Source organism: Saccopteryx bilineata, chromosome 10 (assembly GCF_036850765.1).
Source record: "Saccopteryx bilineata isolate mSacBil1 chromosome 10, mSacBil1_pri_phased_curated, whole genome shotgun sequence".
Taxonomy (NCBI): domain Eukaryota; kingdom Metazoa; phylum Chordata; class Mammalia; order Chiroptera; family Emballonuridae; genus Saccopteryx; species Saccopteryx bilineata.
The window spans coordinates 34,401,247-34,421,839 of record NC_089499.1 but is presented as its reverse complement, the minus strand read 5'-3'; the positions used below and the strand labels follow the sequence as shown (position 1 = coordinate 34,421,839).

The window sequence follows — 20,593 nt, the reverse complement described above, 5'->3', positions numbered from 1 at the left end:
CAGCAGGCTGCCAGGAACCGGAGGATACTGACGAACGCTGGGCTGGACTGCGGTGGCACCGAGGAGGCCTCCTCCAGGCCTCAGGGCCACACACCGGGACCAGCATGGCTCTGTGGCTACACACTGTATACTGATGGTGGCTGCTTGACACTGAGGAGGTGACAACTGAGGACAGAAGGAGGCAAACTAAACCACCTCTGTGCAACTAACACATAACTAACACCATCATCTTTGCCTGAAATGCCTCTGACTTTGACACTTATCCCATAGCAGCTCCAGTAAAGCTTCAAAAAATTGTCCATCAGTTCAGGCTCCATGTTTCATATAAGCTCTTTAATACTGTAGCTCCCAGTACAATGCAAGTAAAATGCAGCTGCCTCATTGTAACCTGCAAAGCTCAGCTTGACCTGCCCTTGCTTACTTCTCCATTTTTCCAAGTGCCATTCTCCCCTTCCTCACTGCGTTGAGCTCAGTCACTCAGGGTTTCCACCAGTTCCTAGAAAATGCCTAGGTCCGTCTTGGCTCATGGCCTCCGCCCTTGCACTCCACTCTGCCTGGCTCTTACAGACCTGCTTGTTTTTACTCTTCAGTGGCTTCAATGTCACTGCCTCAGAGAGGAGCCCTCCATCCAAAAGGGTTTCTCCCCGCTCCTCACGTTATTCAGGGACAGAGAATCCTGTGCTTTACCTCTTTCATAGCAACTACAGGAATCTGTAATTGTTTTTGTTTATTACGTGGATCCGTTACTGGAATGGAAACTTCTAAAGACCAGAATCACGTCCATCTTATTCAGTCCTGTGCCCTTAGCTCTGGGGATAGACTGGCACATAATAGGCTTTCAATAAATGTTTGTTGAATGAGTAAACAAGCAATCAGAGGGCATGGATTGGTGGGTTTACTTAAAAGGTATAAGGGAATAAAGGTTTAAGAGGGGCGTGATGGCTATATACAAAAACATGTAATAGGTATTTGCAAAAGACTTAAAAACTAGCACTGAAAGATATTAAACCAACTTGGCAATTACCATCAGCATGAACTCCATGGATTTTAGCATTATCTGAGCTGCACATCGTTAACTTGCTATCTGATCGCCTCTACTTTTATTATTATTATTATCTAAGTGAGAGGAGGGGAGATAGACAGACTCCCACATGCACCGCAACCAGGATCCACCCGGCAACCCCCATCTGGGGCCAATGCTCGAGTCAACTGAGCTATCCTCACCACCCAGGGCCACATTCAAACCAATAGAGCCAGTGGCTGTGAGAGGGAAAGAGAGATAAAAGGGGGAGAGGAAGGGGAAGAGAAGCAGATGGTTGCTTTTCATGTGTGCCCTGACCAGGGATTGAACCTGGGACATCCGCACGCTGGGCCAATGCTCTATCCACTGAGCCAACCAGCCAGGGCCTCTCTACTCTTATTTTCCACATTTCCTCCTCTATATCTTTTAAAAATTGATTTTGGAGAAGAAAAAAGAGAGAGACAGAAACATCGATTTGTTCTACTTATTTATGCATTCATCAGTTGATTCTTCTATGTGCCCTGACAGGGGATCGAATCCTATAACCTTGGCAACTGAGCTAACTGGCCAGGGCTCTCCACTGCATCATAATTCCTAACTTCTAAGATACAGAGACATTATGACAAATAGAAAACAAAGGGCAGGGGATATTATTACAAAAATAAAACAACAGTAAGATGAATGGTAACATATATTAGTCATTAAGATATTAATAATAAAAAAAAATCAAACCAATTGGTTGAGAAATAGCTGTTGAGACTCAGCTAACACGGAGAGACTACTGGAGGCAGGTCTTTGCTACCAGTATGAGGCAGCAAAGGCAGCCCAGGTGAAATTTGTATCTTTTTGCAGGCCACACTCATCTTTCCAGACATATGACATTTTGCGCTTGATTATAACACACTGTAAATAAAGATTACTCACCGTGTCCGCCAGCTGGGGAAGAAGAACAAAGGAGAGGAGGTTATTATTTGGTAGGAGAACAGAGTTCTGTACTGTGTAAGAAAATCATGGCAGCTGAGATTCTGCACTGTGTGCTTTTTGTAGATGACTCAGAAATCAAAGCAACAGATCGAGTTTGGAGAAAATGCAGACGCATCCCCGCATCTTGGTATAAGCACTACTCCTTCCGTCGGGGAATGGGAACGGAGGGGTGGGAAAATACACAGCCATCAATCAGCAGCTTGCAGCCGGGGGTCAGAGGACACGAACTGTTGCCTGGGAGAGAACATTATGCTGCAGAGAGGTACACTGAATTTGGAAAGTGAAAAGATCCTAACCTCTCTCTATTTTAAATTTTCCCCATGTAGATTTCTGTAGCTATCAATTATACACACACACACACACACACACACGTATGTGCATAAAATTAGAGATACATTTATTCTGAAGCAAATTAAGCTTAAGTGTTAGGTCTACACTGTTCAATATGGAAGCCGCTAGCCACATGTGACTTTAAATGTGAATTAAAATGAAAGAAAATTAAAAAATTAAAAATTCAACTTTTCAACTACTTCAAGTCATGTGGATAGTCAGAGGCAGATTAAGGTTGGTTGAGGCCCCGGGCACAGAAGAAAATATTGGGACCCTTAAAAAAAAAGAGAGAGATAGGGAAAATAAAAATACATGTTAACCATATTTTTAAATAAAAAAAAAATGTTATGTATTATTAATGTTAAAATTGCACATATGAAACCAAACTTGGTGTCTTTAGAAAAAAGTGTCAAGTTGAGGTTTTTCGGGGCCCTTCAGAAGTCGGGGCCCAAGGCACATGCTCAGTGTGCCCGCCGTTAAATACGCCTCTGTGCCTAGTGGCTACCATATTGGACGCTGCATCGGAACACTTCTGTCATTGCAGAAAGTAGTACTGGTGGCACTGCTTTTCATGTGTCACCTGCCAGGGCTCCTTGCAAGGCGCTGGGAGGCTCCCTAGACATGTGTTCATATGAACACATACTTTTATAACATGCAGAAATCATTGGCTGTGATTTCCTTTCTTGTTGTAGAGAACACTTACTTTTGAAATAATTTTGTACCCACCTTTGGATTTGTAATTTAGTATCACGCCCCTCAAATTTTAAAAGATCAGACCTCCTCACACTCAGGTCTAGCCTTGAGCTCACATGGCTGCCGCATCAGAACGCCTACTGTGCTAATTCAGACCCAAAACAGCCAGTCCTCATGACCCAATGTACATATTTTAACTCCCATCATGGATGGTTCCATTCTGCTACTTAAAGGCAGAGTCAAGATCAACTCTGCATTCAAAACTTTTAAGGTTGTGTTATTGAGACCACTCCTCTATATAGAAATGGGCTCTAATTTATCTAATTTACTCCCCCAAAATTCCTCCAGGGAAATTTTGACTCTTCCTGTCAGTCATAGAGTTTATTTGGAAAGTCGAGCATTTGTAGATGAATATTAAATAGTCAACTTTCTCTTTCCCTTGTACATGCAATTCCTTTGATGGTACTAACAGCTATTGTGACAGAACAGGCTACCACGAGGTTCTTCAAGCAAATTCAAAAGAGCATTTACCAAATCAAAATACCTTTTTGCTTTTAAAATTTTGATAGGAAAAAATATCGTCAGAATGAGTAATTTTACAAATAAATCAACCAGTCTGACTAAAAGTAATCAAACGTACTTTTCCATGTATTTCCAGTTTATAAACCAAATTCAGCGCTCCCAACCACCCAGACACCCTATTATCATGGTTGTCTCTGTCACACCAGGTGAATTCCATCTCGTTAATAATCACTTTAAAGAGTGTTCACTGTGATTGTACATTGATTGATTTCACCACCAAGAGAGTTCTGATCTCATATCTCAATTTCCCCTAGGTTAAAAGCACTAGATATATTATTCCCTAGGGCTTGAAACAGGTTCCATTAGGCATGTTGACAGCAAGAGAGGGAGTTAGTTAACAGTCCCAAGTCTATGCTGATTCAAAATATATGCAGTGACATCCCTAATTTTGAGAAATTGGCTGGTAAATTGTCTCAATTTTGAGGGCAGAAATTGCTGCCTTTCTTCTATGAATGCTGACAACTTGCATGATCATTTTAAGCAGGGTACTTACGACTGTGGTCCCGCACATACTGAATGAGCTCACATATCTACAGTCCAGAAAAAAAAAATAAAACAGGAAGGATTAACCAACATACTGCCAGTCCTGAAGTTTAAAAATAAAATAAATTTAATAGAGTGCTTAGAACACTGTCGGAGCCAGGAGATACATACGGAAAATGAAGCCAGTCCTTTGGCGCCTTTCACACCCTAGGGAAACAAAAAGAATGGTTCCATTGTTTTTTTAAAGTTTTGATTCTTATTAAGTCGGTGGGCAAAAAAGAACACATGTAGATTATTAACCTGATTTACAACATTCTAAGGGGAATAATGATAAGCAGCAACTTTGATGAACAAAACCCCCCAAAGTCCACTTTCCTCCAGCTTTAAGTCCAGATAAGGGTCGTCTGGAATCTAAGGGTGGAGCTGACCACTTGACACTGGCGAGCAAAGCGTGGGAGCCAGCCTACGGCTGAGAACTAGATAAGGCTGGACCATCCGTGTGCCTGCCCTCCTTAAGACAGAGGCTGAGAGTTCCTTGATTCCATGTTTTGCCTTGAAATCTGAATCTCTTCCTGTCATCGGCTGGATGTCAAAGGGACCAGACTCAATCTGAACATCTGAAAAAGTAATCCCAACTGTCTTATAAAAATGTTCTCTGGGTGAGAACAGAAGGAACAAAGTGGAATTGGTTGGAATTTCACGGGCTCAATCCCATCTTTGGAAGTGGAAGTCTGGCTAAGAGAAGACACCCAAAGACGAATGCAATGGTGCCCACCCAAATCCCTGAAGAAAGTAAGTCCTGGCCCTGGCCGGTTGGCTCAGCGGTAGAGCGTCGGCCTGGCGTGCAGGAGTCCCGGGTTTGATTCCCGGCCAGGGCACACAGGAGAAGCGCCCATCTGCTTCTCCACCCCTCCCCCTCTCCTTCCTCTCTGTCTCTCTCTTCCCCTCCCGCAGCCAAGGCTCCATTGGAGCAAAGATGGCCCAGGCGCTGGGGATGGCTCTGTGGCCTCTGCCTCAGGCGCTAGAATGGCTCTGGATGCAACAGAGCGATACCCCAGAGGGGCAAAGCATTGCCCCCTGGTGGGCATGCCGGGTGGATCCGGTCGGGTGCATGCAGGAGTCTGTCTGACTGTCTCTCCCCGTTTCCAGCTTCGGAAAAATGAAAAAAAAAGAAAAGAAAGTAAGTCCCATGTGAATGCAACTTCGATCATTTACTCACGATTTATTAATTTCCTCTTACCTTGCTTTTTTTGCTGACAGAGACAGAGAGAGGAACAGATAGGAACAGACAGACAGGAAAGGAGAGAGATGAGAAGCATCAATTCTTCTTTGTGGCTCTTTGGTCTCCTTATGGTCTCCTTAGTTGTTAATTGATTGCATTCTCATATATGCCTTGACAGAGTGTGTGTGGGGGGGTTTACAGCAGAGCTAGTGATCCCTTGCTCAAGCCAGCGGCCTTGGAGTCATATCTATGATCCCATGCCCAAGCCAGTGACCCTGCGCTCAAGCTGGTGAGCCAGTGCTCAAGCCAGATGAGCCTGCGTTTAAGCTGGCAACCTTGGGGTTTCGAACCTGGGTCCTCTGCTTCCCAGTTCAACGCTCTATCCACTGCACCACTACCTGGTCAGGATTACCTTGCTTTATTTACTGATCATTTATTGAATGTGTGAAGAGGACAAGGATTGGACAAGTAAAATTTACTAACTGAGAAATCTCATTTCAGTCTTAATACTTTCCATTTCCTCCCTCAGTTCCTTCCACCTCCCAAGAAACGGTAATTGATAGTTAACTGGCATTTTATTTCACTTCCTCCGAGCATGTAACAGTGAACAAATAGCTGCCAAGTTGCAGACACAGAAAGCATGTACATTTGGACAATGAAGACCCCATGTACTGACTTTTTATTTGAAAAAAGGATGTGATGTGATTTACGGCTTTTCAGCTTACCTTGCGTCCAGGAGGTCCCAGCGCCCCAGGGGATCCCGGTTCTCCTGGAAGCCCAGCGGATATCTCAAAGCAGAATTTATTGACTTTAAAATTATGTTTATACATAATTTTATACATAAGCATACATATGTGTGCTTTCATTTTCAAAGGCAATACACTTTTACTTTAGAAAATTTGAGAGATTTCCAAAAAGGCCCAGAAGAAAAAAATGGTCCTTAGCAATCCCTTCTCCCCCAAATAAGGCTTGCTAACATTTTGGTGTCTTTTATTTACTCTTTAGGTGTAAATCTGTATGTTCTTAATATAATTTTCTACCTTTCTCCTGTTGCCTTTTAAACTAAATATATATCTCTGACACTTTTCGTGTGTGTGTGTGTGTATGTATATATTGTATAAACATATATGTATATATATAAAACCAAATATATATACACACGTGTGTATATATATTTTCCCCATGTATAAGACACACCCTTTTTTGAAAAATTAGGGGTCTAAAAACTGGGTGCATCTTATAGAGTGGTTGTAGTTTTATTTTTAGTTGCATTTCCCACTTTTTCACGTGGATGAGGAGTTGAATGAATTTTATGATGAATAAAAACTTGAGTTTAATAACTTTATGTAATACATTTTTTTTTTTCAAATTTCAGGCCCCCAAATTAAGGTGCATCTTATACATGGGGATATACGGTATATATTATATGTTTTGCAAAATCACTTTTCCTGGCTGGATAGTATTCTAATCCTCGGATTACTATGATTTATTTAATCAGTCTCTTACTAATGGCATTTTGGCTTGCTGTTTCTGTAATAAGCAATGTCACTATAGAGTTATATGTGCAATTCTGATTATTTCCTTGGAGAAAATTCCTTGAACTGAAATTGATGGGTTAAGGGAGAAATTTTTATTGGAATGAAATTTTATCTAAATTTAATTAAATTTAATTCATCACTAACATGAAAAACAAATGAACAAACCCCCCATAAAAACAAAACCAAAAAAATTTAAATATAAAAGCCCTTGAAACAACAGGAAGAAACATTTAACAGTTGGCCTGACATATTTGTAGTGAAATGGGGAATAGCAGCAGTCATAAAAACAACAGTTGTTCAATCTCAGTGATGAGAGCAATAAAGGCATCTTCTTATGCTAAATACAAAGAAACAGTGGTCGACACTCACTGTATGCCAGAATTTTTCCCATGTTCATGCAACAGTTTATCACAAAGAAAGCTAGAATTCAGTTTTAAAATTAGAACAATAATCCTCTATTTATTCCAAATGCCACAGGAATAAAAAATGAAGTTGTCTAAAATCAATTTCCTTTGTAAAGGCATTTCCCATGGAATAGAAAATAATTATTGATGTCCTTTGTGTACTCCAATGAGATTCACAGCATGCTGGGTTAGTGGGACACACACACGCACACACACACACACACACACACATTGATCATCTTGTATAAGGAAGATATAGATTAATCTCCCAGGGGAAAGTGGTAGATTAAGCATACGTATTTACTTTTAAGCCCTCCCAATGTCTTACTAAAATAATAGTGACTTTAAAAAAAATAAAAGAAGGAAAAACAATACCCTGACAAGCACGAGGAGAATGAGGAAGGAGATAACAGCCATCAAACTTTGGAGGCTGGAAAGCAGATGTGTAAGTGTTAAACAACTTAGCAGATCTGAAAAAACAGAATCCTAAACCAGCAGCAGGGAAAGCCAAGAATTCGTGTGTTTTATAACACATTCCCAGAAGGCCCAGGAATTGTTAGCACCAGGTGTCTCTAGAAGGAGAAGTAAAGGGGAGAGGCTGAATGAAGAGGACTGGGTGAAAACCATTTTTGGAATCCACCCATCTCCTCCCTATTCTCTCCAGCTGGGTGAATGTCCTGCTTCTACCCTAACACCAGACAGAAGTAAAACGGAGGGTTCTACACTAGGGACCTCCAGAGGAGGTGAAGGCCAATGGAGCCATCCCGAGAACAGAGAGATCAAATGAAGGTATGTGAAACAGGCGTGAGACCCCTTGGCTCTCCTTCTCCATGTGGTTCCTGGAAAGCTGGCAGTCAGACCTCCGCCCTCAGGCAGGAAAGGAAGTGGAATCTTCTCAGGAGAATCTGACTAGACAAAAAAAAAAGAAGAAAGACCAGAGGTGCTGGTATTGGAGGGTTGCTAGAAACTCAGCCAGTTCAGTGAAACTGGTGGTTAAACCACTCCAATGTCCTTGAGGCCTCAATCAGCCTTTTCAACCTCAATTCTTAATTAGGAAGAGATAGCCCATTCTCCAAACATGTGAGGAATATAGAGAAAAGCAGGAAAAAAACCCCTGCAGAAAACAGACTATAGTATTTGGGCAAAGAAGACTTCAAAATACTGATTTATATCCTCAAGAGGGGTAGGAGAAGCCATTTCAGCCATAAAAAAAGGACAGGATAGTATAAGAAAGGAATATTCAAGAGAGGGGAAAAAATGAGCTCTTGAAAATTAAAATATGAAAAGAACATTATGAAATAAAGTCAAAGAACTCTCCCAGAAAGCAGAGCAAAAAAGACAGCTTGAGAAATAGGAGAGAGGAGGCAAGGGGTAGAGAGATTGTCCTTCTATCTGAACAAATCTTGTGAAATTACTTGACACTTTCAACCTGTGTTGAAAGAATTTTGTACCCTCCTCACCTCCTGCAGGGGCCATTTGACAATGTCTGGGGACATATTTGGCTGTCATGGGGGGAGGGAGACAATGGTGGTGGTTGTGGCATCTAGTGGGTAGAGGCCAGGATGCTGCTAACTATAGTACCAAGCACAGGACAGTCTCCACGACAAGGATTATCCAGCTAAATATGTCACTACACAGGTTGGGAAAACCCCACCTTAAAGTAGGTGCATGTGTGAAGTTAATAAAAAATATATATACATACAAACAAACACACACGACTACACAAAATAAGACAGGTTAAAAATCATGGCAAATTAAAAATAAAATTCTTCAGTTGGTAAAAAAAAAAAAAAAGCCAAGGTGAAGACTTAGGATACTTAAACTAGGAATGTAAGCGTGTCAAGAGAGCTGAAGAGGCACTCAACATCTAAGACAAAGCTTTACCAAAATCTTCCAATAGAAACATCAACCCTTTGAGAGGGAAAACCTGGAAGTTTTCAGTGACTAAACTCCAACTTCAAATTCAACAAGACTCACGTAGATGAAAAGCCAGCTTGGCAGGTGAAATAAGCAAGTTCCAAACAGTGATAAATTGTCCAGTGTGGGAGGAAAAAAAAAAGAAATTCAAGGAACTGAAGGCCAAGAGAAAGAGCTTATATATTACCCACTAGTTTATTGTTTTTAAAAATGATTAATGTGCCAGGCGGGAAGGGATTCCAACAGGCAGCCGAACTTGTTAGCAGGTTTCTGATGTTCAAGGGTAAACGGCTTCATTAACAAGCCAGGGGAAAGAGGGTCCAGAGATCCTTCGATTCAACTGACATCTAGATGAATATGAGTCTTTTCCAATCATCTTTCTAATTATATCAGCCTTCATTTCTTTTTAAAGCGCATAATCTTAAAGGATAGTCATTCAAAAATATGTATGAAGAGAAGAATTATAGCTGGGAAGCAGTTCTATTGGAAGAAGCAGGATGAAGAAAAAGAGCAGTTTCTTTATTTTGTACCACAAAGCTCACATAAATAATCCCTAAAATTCTTGCTATATTTTGTAAAAAAAAAAAAAAAATCTAGAATAAAATGAACTCTGATGATAAAACTGAAAAACCATCTCAAGTATCAGGTTCTACCAGATTTTGTGCTTTTATTTTCCTGCTCGAGATGGTAGTAAGATCAGTTTACCTGATCAGTAGACAAAGAATGTCTCTGGAGACAATTATCATAAGCTTGTCTCTGTTATAGAACAGCCATGTCCTACTACATCTAAGATACATAAAGAGTCAGCAAATGCAAAATCCATTCTTAAGCCACGGAACCCAAAAAGGCAGATAGATGCCTGTGAGATGTTCTGGAGACGCGTGTGTTAGTCTAATGATTCATACCATTGGGCAAGGTTAAACCCTTCCATGGAATACTGGAGACATATTCAGTTACATAATAAATGGAAACTCTCTCAGTAAAGAGAAGGTCTTTTAGGGTACACATCTCATTCAAGTAGTTTAACAAACCCTTCGTTTGAAGATAAAATGCCTTTGGACATTAGGTTGCACTAAATCTGCTGGGGAGATGTGCTTAAACTGGCCATATTTTGGCAGTACAGATCCTGTTTTGATCCACTAGAATTCCATTAAAAAAACAACAACACCAAAAAACAAAAATCTTATTTCCAGTGTTAGGGATGGTAGGTTGGCAGCCAGAACAGGTGAATGTGTTCACTGAAAGCAGTCATTGCCTTCTAGCTGGCATAGAAGGATGAGCAATATATCCACTTCCCTTCCCCAAGTTTGCCTTAAAAAAAAATACACTTTACATTTTACAAGGCTTTGGGAACAAGTGACAAACTCAAATGATTGGAAAAACATTGAAAAGGACTTCCCAAAGTAGCCAAGATTGTAAGCAGCGAAGAAACTTACCATCTGGCCTCTAGCTCCCTGGGGTCCAATTTCTCCTGGACCACCGGGGTCTCCAATCTCACCCTAAATAAGTTTGGAAAAATAGTTATTAGAATCAGAGATATCTGATTTTAAACTAATTACAACATGAAGACATTCTCATATACAGTTTTATCTTTAACAGTCTTCTGTGAGGTGTCCCCCACTCCATTTTTATAGCTCCCTGCACAGCCTCTGGTGCTCATTGTCCACGCCCCCCAACCCCCCTGTCAGAACACAGCCTCTTTGGAGACACGGACAGTGCTCTTGATGTTGTCCTCGGATCTGATCACGGGACTTGGCATTACCGAGCTCAGTCCATGTTTCTGGCAACAGTGAAAGCCTGAAGGTAGAGGACAGCATTGGTAACTTACTTAAAGGTGATTTATAAACACATGGGGAAAATTGGGCCAGGTGAGATCAGGTAATGTTAGTTTTCCTTACATTTTACTTTCCTTTGAACAAAGAAGAAAATAGACATGATAGAGGAAGAGGAGAACACGTGCAAAGGAAAATAAATAAGGATAATTTCTCCCTTTACCTATGAAATCAAATATGAATAGAATGTCTGCTGTCTTCCCTCCTTACCCCCATAAAGGTTTTTTTAATTCATTTATAACTGTCCTCCTATTGTCTCTGGTCCATTTCATACCCAGAAGTGGTTCTGTCTGGTTTCTGGTTAATACAAAGCACACAGTACCTTAGATCCACTTTCTCCGGGGAATCCTTCTTGTCCCTACAATTGACAGTATGGAAAATTAACATAGCATCTATCACCAAGATAGGTTTATACTGATTTTAATTTTATCCACTGCCTTATTTTGTTTTAGTGTCTCCAACCAAGGAAGAACCAAAACAAATGAAAAGAAAACTGTACGGTACTATTTGAGAAACCATCCTCAGCTTCTAAATTGAACTATTGACTGATGCCTCCAGAATATCACGCGACCTAAGAAAAGTGGGTAGCCGCACACTACTGAGGAATCACAAACCAGCTGTGCCACTACTGGAGGCGTATCACAGCTTGGAAGCTGCTTCCTTGGCCATGTGTCTCTGAAGGTCTTCTCAGAATGGATTTCAGTGGAGACATGTGGGAAGCCTAGAGTCTAAACTTGATCCTTCATTTTCTGGCTCTCTGCTCACCTTACTTTAGACACAGACTATAGCTGAAGAAGTATGATAATCCCCAGTTGATGAAAAATCAATTTTTTTAAAAAACCAAGTTTATTTTCTGATGATTAAACATAGTATCATCTCTTCAAACATATATAAAGTAGAAAAGAATAAAGAAAAGTCATCCAACTCTCATTACTCATTATAAATACTTTGTTATATTTTCTTTTAGCTTTTTAAATTGCATTTGAGAAAAATTGGGATTTTTTTTTCCCTGATCATATTTAGATTATTTTTTTACTTGACATGTCACATAATGAAGTCTTTGCATAATAATAAACTTCAAATACATTCATTATAAAGAGTGGCTAATATTTATATTTCAATGCTATAGATAGAGTACTCAATATTTCCCTTTTTACGAGATAATAATGTTGTTTTCAATTATTCTTTATTGTAAAGACTATTTCACTGAAAATCACTCATTCAACAGTTTCTTTTGCAAAGAAATTTTAGCCTTTGTTTATTCTTCCAGACAGCCTCCTGCATCATTCCCACTAGGATTTCACTTGGAATGACACTGATTCCTTACAATGCTTTAGACTTTTCAACATGAACTTGGTATGTCTCTTTATTCACCAATGTTTCTCTCTCTCTCTCTCTTTTTTTTTTTTTTGTATTTTTCTGAAGCTGGAAACGGGGAGAGACAGTCAGACAGACTCCCGCATGCGCCCGACAGGGATCCACCCGGCACGCCCACCAGGGGCCATGCTCTGCCCACCAGGGGGCGATGCTCTGCCCTTCTGGGGCATCGCTCTGCCGCGACCAGAGCCACTCTAGCACCTGGGGCAGAGGCCAAGGAGCCATCCCCAGCGCCCGGGCCATCTTTGCTCCAATGGAGCCTCGGTTGCGGAAGGGGAAGAGAGAGACAGAGAGGAAGGAGGGGGGTGGGGGTGGAGAAGCAAATGGGCGCTTCTCCTATGTGCCCTGGCCGGGAATCGAACCCGGGTCTCCCGCACACCAGGCCAACGCTCTACCGCTGAGCCAACCGGCCAGGGCTAATGTTTCTCTTTTATAGCTCAGTAATTCTTCATCACGTCTCACATATTTTACATAAAGGCTATTCTGTATTGTTTTCATGGATATTATTATGATTTCTAAGTAGGTACTATAAATATATATAAATCACTGGTTTTGATAAACTTATGTAGTTTACTTCCAGATACTTAAATATTCAGTGACAATATGAAACTATCTTCCTGCTATAGTTAGAAGTTTTAAAGTTACAACTCGGCCCACAGGCATTTTTAAAATCCCTGTGCAACCTCTCACTAATGGCTAAAGTAAACAGAGTAAGAGGGGGACACATTTTGGAATGCCTCCCTTAGGACATTAAGCAGCTCAGAGCTGGCTGGATTCAACACTGTGCGGGCTGGAACAAGTCAGGCCTCTGCAAGTCACATCTCTGCAAAGACCAGAACATTCATTTCCAAATTTCAAGTGCTGCCTACACCTTAAAACCACCAAATTTTTCTTCTACCACATTCCCCACAGGATATCAGCAAATGCATTAAAGAACCTTTCTCCAAAACTGCCTTGTTCACTGCTTTCTTTTTTCTCTTAAATGTGGCAAATAAAACACAAAAACAAAACAAAAAAACACCACCCCAAAACCAAGCATCAGAAGATCCATGGAAAACGTCCAGCTTGCCGTCGACAAGTCCTACCTTTGCTCCTTTACTTCCGATGCTACCGTACCCTGGGTTGCCATCGTCACCCTGTAAATGAAGCAATTAATTACAAACATCCCAGACTACAGACAGAGACAGGCTTATTCACAAGAGCCCAAGACAGCCAACTTTTGGGTTTGATTAGGAGAAATTAGGAAGCAAGATTCTCTGGGGCAGGCCACTGACAATTGGTGATGGCGGTACTAAAGACAATTCTCAATGGAACCTACAGCACTGTCCCTTATTCTCACTGTCTCATCTACAGAGTGGGAATAATAATTATATTCACTCATGGGGTTATCATAAGAATTAAATGAGAGATTTTCCGGCATGCAGTGATCCCAGTGAAAGGAAGAGTGGTGTGATCTCTTCCAGATAACACTTGCATTTTAATACCTTAATACTTATCCATTTTCACTTTGCTAGATAAAAATAAGACTTCTGAAATGCCTAAGCACTGGCTACTGTTGGCCCCTTGTGGAAGGTCTTAGTGAGAAGTTCTGAGCTGGGGAGGCATGGGTTGGGCTTCTGATGATAGGGTTCTGATGAGAGGAACACGTCGAAGAAGGACAAGTTCTGTCCACTTTTTAATTTGTCTTCAAGAGCACCCTGGCCAAGATGTTTGGGACCTGGGAAGTTGCCAACCTTGGAAAAGCTGGCCAAGGAACTAAGATAATATCTCAATTTCTAGGAAGATTTGGATATCTTTAACACTCTCTTCAGAGAACCACGCCAGATATCACTGAACTCAACTTGCAATCTTTTTATTTAGAAGATAGAAAGTATTGATGGAACACAAACCGGTAAGCCTCGAGGACCAGGAAGGCCAACCGCTCCTTTTTCTCCCGGGTCCCCGGGTTCTCCCTGGGAAAGGGAACAATGAAATGTATCCTCGTTAGGTTGTTTTTGTAAATGAAATTTAAAAATGAGGGCTCTAAGATCACACTTCCCAGCTGCACCCATGTGTATATATCACACAGTCACAATGTATTTGTTGCCAGGACTATAAGTCGTGCAACCAATACCCCAGCAACTGCTATTACTGCCTCCTGAGGACTTTCTATTCGTAAATGGAGCCTCCAGATAAACACCCTGGTGTACCATTTACTGCAAGTTGCTATCTTAGCCACTCAGTGCCATGAGCCACACCCTTGGCGATGCCTTGTCATGAGTCAAAGAGAGAGCTCTGTACTATTTAAGGAAATGAACAAAACTGTTTTCCATGGTGATGTATGCAAATCACCTGGCTGCTGCAAACACAACAGACTTATTAATTGAATTTTAAGGTTTGAAGTGTCAATCAATATCACCAAAGTAGCAGGATATCCCACGCAATGGCTTCTGACTTCTAACTACCAGAACACCCACTGTGGGTTCTAAATCAATTTCAGTGTCATGTTGAGGAAAGTCCAGCTACCTAGGAAAGTCAGCATAGCTTTACAAAAGAAGGTTAATTCCTTTTTTTAAAAACAAAACAAACAAACAAAAACTTTTCAAGTTTTAGATTTGAGATTTACAGAAACGTGAAGACGGTACCTAAAGTTCCTATACGTCCCACACCTATCGTATTTCCCCATGCATAAAATGCTCCCATATGTAAGATGCACCTTAATTTTGGGACTTGAAATTTGAAAAAAAAATGTATTACATGAAGTTATTGAACTCAAGTGTTATTCTTCATAAAATTCATACAACTCCTCAACAAGCGTGAAAAAGTGATAAGCCTACAAGTTAAAAGTCTACAACCACTGTATAAGACACATCCGGTTTTTAAATTTTCTGGAAATGGGTGCATCTTATACATGGGGAAATATGGTATTTTCCCCCATTGGCCATTTCACCAGTTACATCAGTAGAGCACATTCCTCACATCTATTCATGATCATCAACAAAAGCCCATACTTTATTTAGCTTTCCTTACTTTTTACCAAATAGTCTTTTATTATTATTATTCCAGGATCTCATGTTATATCTCCTTAGGCTCCTCTGGACTATGACAGAATGTCAAATATCCCTTGTCTCTGATGAACTTGACAGTTTTGAGGAGTACTGGTCAGGTGTTTTATAGGCCATCCCTCAATATGGGTTTCTCTGATGTTTGTCCTCATGATTATGTTGGGTTTTAGAGATAAAGGCCACAGAGGGAAAGTGCCCTTCTCATTACATCACATCAAGAGTATAGCCTGTCCACGTGGCTGTCACTATGGACACTCACCATAACCATCTGGCTGAGGGAGTGCCGGGAGAGTTTATGCGCTGTCTAGTTATGCCCCCCTGCCCTCTGCAGAACGTAGTAACGTAGTCTTTGGAAGAAACAGTGTGGAAGTGGTGTAGCCCACATTGAGAAGGAGTGGTTAACTTATTTTTAAGGCTAAAAGGCAACGCAGTACGTGTGGGAAATGCAAAGGAACAGAAGTCCACCGGCACTGAGCTCTGGGGTGAAACAGAAGAGGATTCCACGGAGGGAAGCAGATCATTGTCCTGACGCCCTTCCTCTGGGCAGTGGCTCTCGAAGTGAAGTGCGTACCAGCTGATACTCTTGGCCTCTCCTGAATGCTTCTCCTCAGCATCCAGTATGCTTTTCTGTTGCCTCCCCCTCCTTTCTAGTACTGTATTTCCCCATATATCAGATGCACCCCTTTTCAAAAACTTTGGTGTCTAAAAACTGGGTGCGTCTTATCCAGGGGTTGTAGATTTTTCACTTGCATTTCCCGCTTTTCCACGCTTGCTGTCTTTGCGCTCATTGTTTCACATTTGTTACTGGTATATTATGGTAGGTTACGTTTTGCCACGTTCTGCCCAGAAATGGCTCAGAAAAGATTTTCGTACAGTGCTGAATTCAAGTTAAAAATGATCCAACTTTGCAAAAGTGAATGGAAATTGTGAAAATATTCTGGGATAGTATCAAGATTAAGATCGTTGTCAAGTCATTTAAGAAGTGTGGCATCTCAAATGCCATGGATGGAACTGAGGGCGAGGCAATATATGAAGAGAGTGATTCGTCATCAGACACAGATGAGGACAATCAAATGGATGGGAGTTTTGACAGTGATGAGCTGTATGAATTTTATGACTAAAACTTAGGTTCAATAACTTTATGTAGTACATTTTTTTTTTCAAATTTCGGGCCCCCAAATTAAGGTGCCTTATACATGGGGAAATATGGTAATGGTCTGTCTTCTTTTCCCCTTCTTACAAACAGACGACATCCCCAAGAGTGCAAGTGACCCTGAAATCTGCATCTTCATCTAACCTGAGACCCCTTTTCTCTCCCCCCCCCCCCCCACACCGAGTTTCTTCACTCTCACGTCTACTCTCCCTCACAACTTCTCTACTTCAGTGGTAGTGTTGGCACTCACGTTGGAAGCCCGTGAGTTACCCAGCCCTCTTCCCTCTGATTCAGTTTCCTACTGTAAGAGTCCCATAACATCATCATGAGCTGCTGCTGTCCTCACACTGTTAAGTCACTCAGTTACTTGGAAACTGTGAGCATACCGACTAGTCTCCTAGCTTCTGATCTCTCAGTCTTCAAAATATTTCTACCCTGAGTTGCTTATTTCAAATCTTCCAAAGTCTGGCTGTGATCATACACTCCATTCAAAAATTGTAAGTAGCACTATACTGGATACCTAATAAAGTCAGTCACCACAAACTTTCTTACTCTTTATGTGCCCACCAGACAGGATCATTGTTTACTCCCCAGTTACCCGTTCCCAGATTTTCCAACCCAGTGCTTTTCTTCACCCTATTTCTTTCACCTGAAGTATCCCACGCTCCCTCTCTCTGCTGACCAAGGTCCTTCTTATCCTCTCGGGTCCATTCAAAGTCTTCAGCCTCTATGATGCCTCCTTTCCCAGTCCAGAAATAAATACTTCTTTGAATGCTATATTTAAACCTCCACTCAGTCCCCTATTTCTGCCTACTTTATGACATCGACTGTTGTCCTGAAAATATTCTAAATTCTGTGGGGTTAATTCCGTGTCATATTTATCCTTATACAACCCAGAAACTCTCTCAGGAAACAAATATTTACTAAGCACTTATGTGCTGGGTACTGTTCTAAGGACTAGAGATGCATCTGTGAGCAAAACAGACAAAGATCTGTACTTTCCTGGAGCTGACTTTCTCGTCCAGCTGAATGCCAGCCAGTCCAATGTCTCTGTCTTAAAAGGTGTTCAGCAAAGGTTTCTATGAATGGAGGGGAAAAAAATGACAGAAGAAACAAAGATGTGTGTGAATGGAGAAAAAGAGGGAAAATGGAGGGAGGAAGGAAAGGAGGGAAGGAGAGAGGGAGGAAAAGAGGGAGGAAAGAAAGGAGGGAGGGGGAAGGTGGGAGGGAGAAAAGGAGGGAAGGAGGGAGAAAGGGAGAAAGGAAAGAGCATTCCCAGAGGAGGCCCCCTTCCCTGAGGTTCCTCAGCTCAAATTGGGAGTAGCCCCTGGTAAGATTACGCTGAGCTGGAATCCCTGACCTCATTCTGGTCCACACCCATGTCCTTAGATGTTGCTGGCTCTTTAAGAATCAAGCCAGGGTATAGGGGCAATGAAATATGTTCGCTTTTCTGTTGAAAGGACCCTGGCTAATACAACCAGAAACTTTTCCTTTGAGGAGAAAATCCTTGACTTTGGTGGGTATAAAGAATGTGACCTACTTTATTTCCTTGGCTTCCCAAATGGCCTTGACTCCCTGCCTTTCCTTCTGGTCCTGGAAGTCCCTGAAACAAAACAAGAATTGTAAATATAACAGAACGTAAAGCAACTTTCCTTGAAACCATTTGTGTCTCTACTAAGTGGAAAATGAGCCCCAGATGTGAGAAGACTTGCAGCTTTATTAATTTCTTCTCTCTGGAAAGTATCGCAGCTGTCAAATAAAACTAGTAAATAAAGGAAAATTAATAAAGCAATTCATGCCAGATGTTGTCTAAATGATTGTGCTTCCTTGTGAATCTTCTCTTCCAAAGAGATATTAGGTTCTCACTGTTTTGCTGTTAGAGCAGATGTTGCTAAAATGTCAAACATTTAAAGTGGGCATTCCAAATGACATTTGCCTTGAATACGTTCTTCCTGGCCCCTTGCTTTGGTGGAAAGCATGTGTGTGCGTGTGTACACGTTTTAAGGTAAACATCTTTATTTACAAATAATATTATTTGTACAATAGGAAGATCAAGAAACTTTACTAAAATAATTTGCAGTAACAAGATACGTTCAGGTAGCACAACCTGCTGAAATAGGGTTCTCTTTCCTAACAATAAGTTAGAAAAGTAAATGAATATCCACTTACCAATGGGGAAAATACTGTAAAATTCTTAGAATTAACTTAACAGGAAAGACCTTAAGAAAACTTGAAGATCTTATTGAGGAAAATAACAGAACTTAAACGATGGATAAACATACCAGGCATCTATATGGAAAATCTATTTGATATACTAGAAGCCTCTCCCATATTCTAAAAGAATGCTTTATTGGAACAGCTTTAGAGCCGAACATTGAAACAGCCCAATCCAGAGACAGCCCAAATGCCTTCTCCTGTTGTTCACTCTTGGGATCAGATTTTTCCTTTGGGTTATCAACACATATGGCAACAGAAATCTCTTTTGATTAAACTGTTTATAAGTACTTGTAAATAATCCCAATATAAGTGAATTAAAATCACTTTCACAATTCTTTTATTTTTTTTACCATGGTTACTATAATTTAAAAATAAATAAGCCAAATCTGTGTAATAAACATAATACTTAGCAAATTGTGTCCAAAAGAAAAAAAAAAAGATGACATTAGTTTTTTCATTTAATTAAAAAAATTAAAACTGTAATAAGTTGAATATAAGAAAATTTCCTAACAGGAAAGATTGCTGAACAATGAATTGGTTACTAAGAAAGATCACGTGCTATTTCCACAGCCTGCCATCTTCCCCCTCCCTTCTTTGTCTTATGAGTTACAATGTTGTCCTTCTCCATAGATCTCAACCATTTTCCTTCTTCCACGTCCACCGCTGCATGGAGCTATTGCCCATGACCTTTGTGTTCAGTCCGGTTGCCGTTTGTCATCTTACCTTACTTGAATTTGATTATGCATTCGTTGGGACTTCTCCATGAACTCTGTAACACCAAGTTGCCAAGGTCTTCTTGGTCCCTCTGGTCTCTTCTCAAGAACCTTAGAAATGCTCCTTCTTCTATTTGCATCTTATGTCTCCACGTGCCCTGGGGCTCCATTCTCTGACCTTATGTTCTTACTTCATCTACTCTTCCTGAGTGACAGTGCCACGGATTCACATTCTCCTTCTACAAAATGACTTTTAGGTACATGGATCTCCAGTCCAAACCACTCAACTGAACACCAGACTCATACATTAAAATACCTACTGGCTCCCCCATAGTAATTGATTACCAAAGATAATCATATTTACCATAAGTCATGCTTTGTCTCATTTTTTTTTCCCATTAGGAAATAGTGCCACTTTTACTTCCCCAGAAACCTAAGACTCATCTAGATGCCGCTAAGACTCACTAGACACCTCCCTCCACCTCATCTCTCAAAACCAATCAGCTATTAGCTACAATTCATACAGACTGTATCCCTTTTCTGTATCCATCTCTCTTCCACTCCCACTGCCGTCACCTACCTTCTGGCTCTTGTATTCTGTCTGAACTCCTGGCTTCCCCAACTGTAGCCTAGCTTCCTTCTAACTTGTTCTCCACTCCTTTCTCCTTTTGATTTAAAACATCAGGCTGATGCTGCCACTTTGTCTGAACTTCTGAATTCTGAGTAGCTTTCAGAATAAAGTTTTAGTACTTTATTAATATGTAAAATTCCTCAAACTGTGGGCACTGTATGCCTCTGTAGACATTTGTGACTACTTCAGTCATTCTATGTTCATGCTCATCAAATCATCCGAAGTCACCAAATACTTCCTGTCTTACATCTCCACATTGTTCAAGTTGGTCCTTTAGAGTAGGTCCATTTGTTTTTTCCCATCCAGGGAGAAGAATATTCGCCCTCTTCTGGAAAATCTTACTTTTAGCATCACTGTCACAAGAATACTAACCCTCCAGCCATGCTGGATCTTACAGTTGTCCCACAGACTCCTCTACTCTGTATGTATAATTGTTCACTTGTTTCTCTCTC

General features: G+C 40.9%; 1 protein-coding gene across 1 annotated transcript in view; it reads right to left on the bottom strand.

Moving 5' to 3' along the window:
• The window catches only part of COL6A6 (collagen type VI alpha 6 chain), a 127,892-nt gene that overhangs the window by 37,278 nt on the left and 70,021 nt on the right, over positions 1-20,593 (bottom strand). Inside the window, exons 24-32 of the mRNA XM_066244667.1 lie at positions 18,121-18,183; positions 14,273-14,335; positions 13,469-13,519; positions 11,329-11,364; positions 10,611-10,673; positions 6,041-6,103; positions 4,265-4,300; positions 4,104-4,140; positions 1,946-1,957 (exon numbers count right to left, since the gene is read on the bottom strand). Coding sequence (XP_066100764.1) covers positions 1,946-1,957; positions 4,104-4,140; positions 4,265-4,300; positions 6,041-6,103; positions 10,611-10,673; positions 11,329-11,364; positions 13,469-13,519; positions 14,273-14,335; positions 18,121-18,183 — 424 coding nt within the window. The remainder of the gene's footprint in view (positions 1-1,945; positions 1,958-4,103; positions 4,141-4,264; positions 4,301-6,040; positions 6,104-10,610; positions 10,674-11,328; positions 11,365-13,468; positions 13,520-14,272; positions 14,336-18,120; positions 18,184-20,593) is intronic.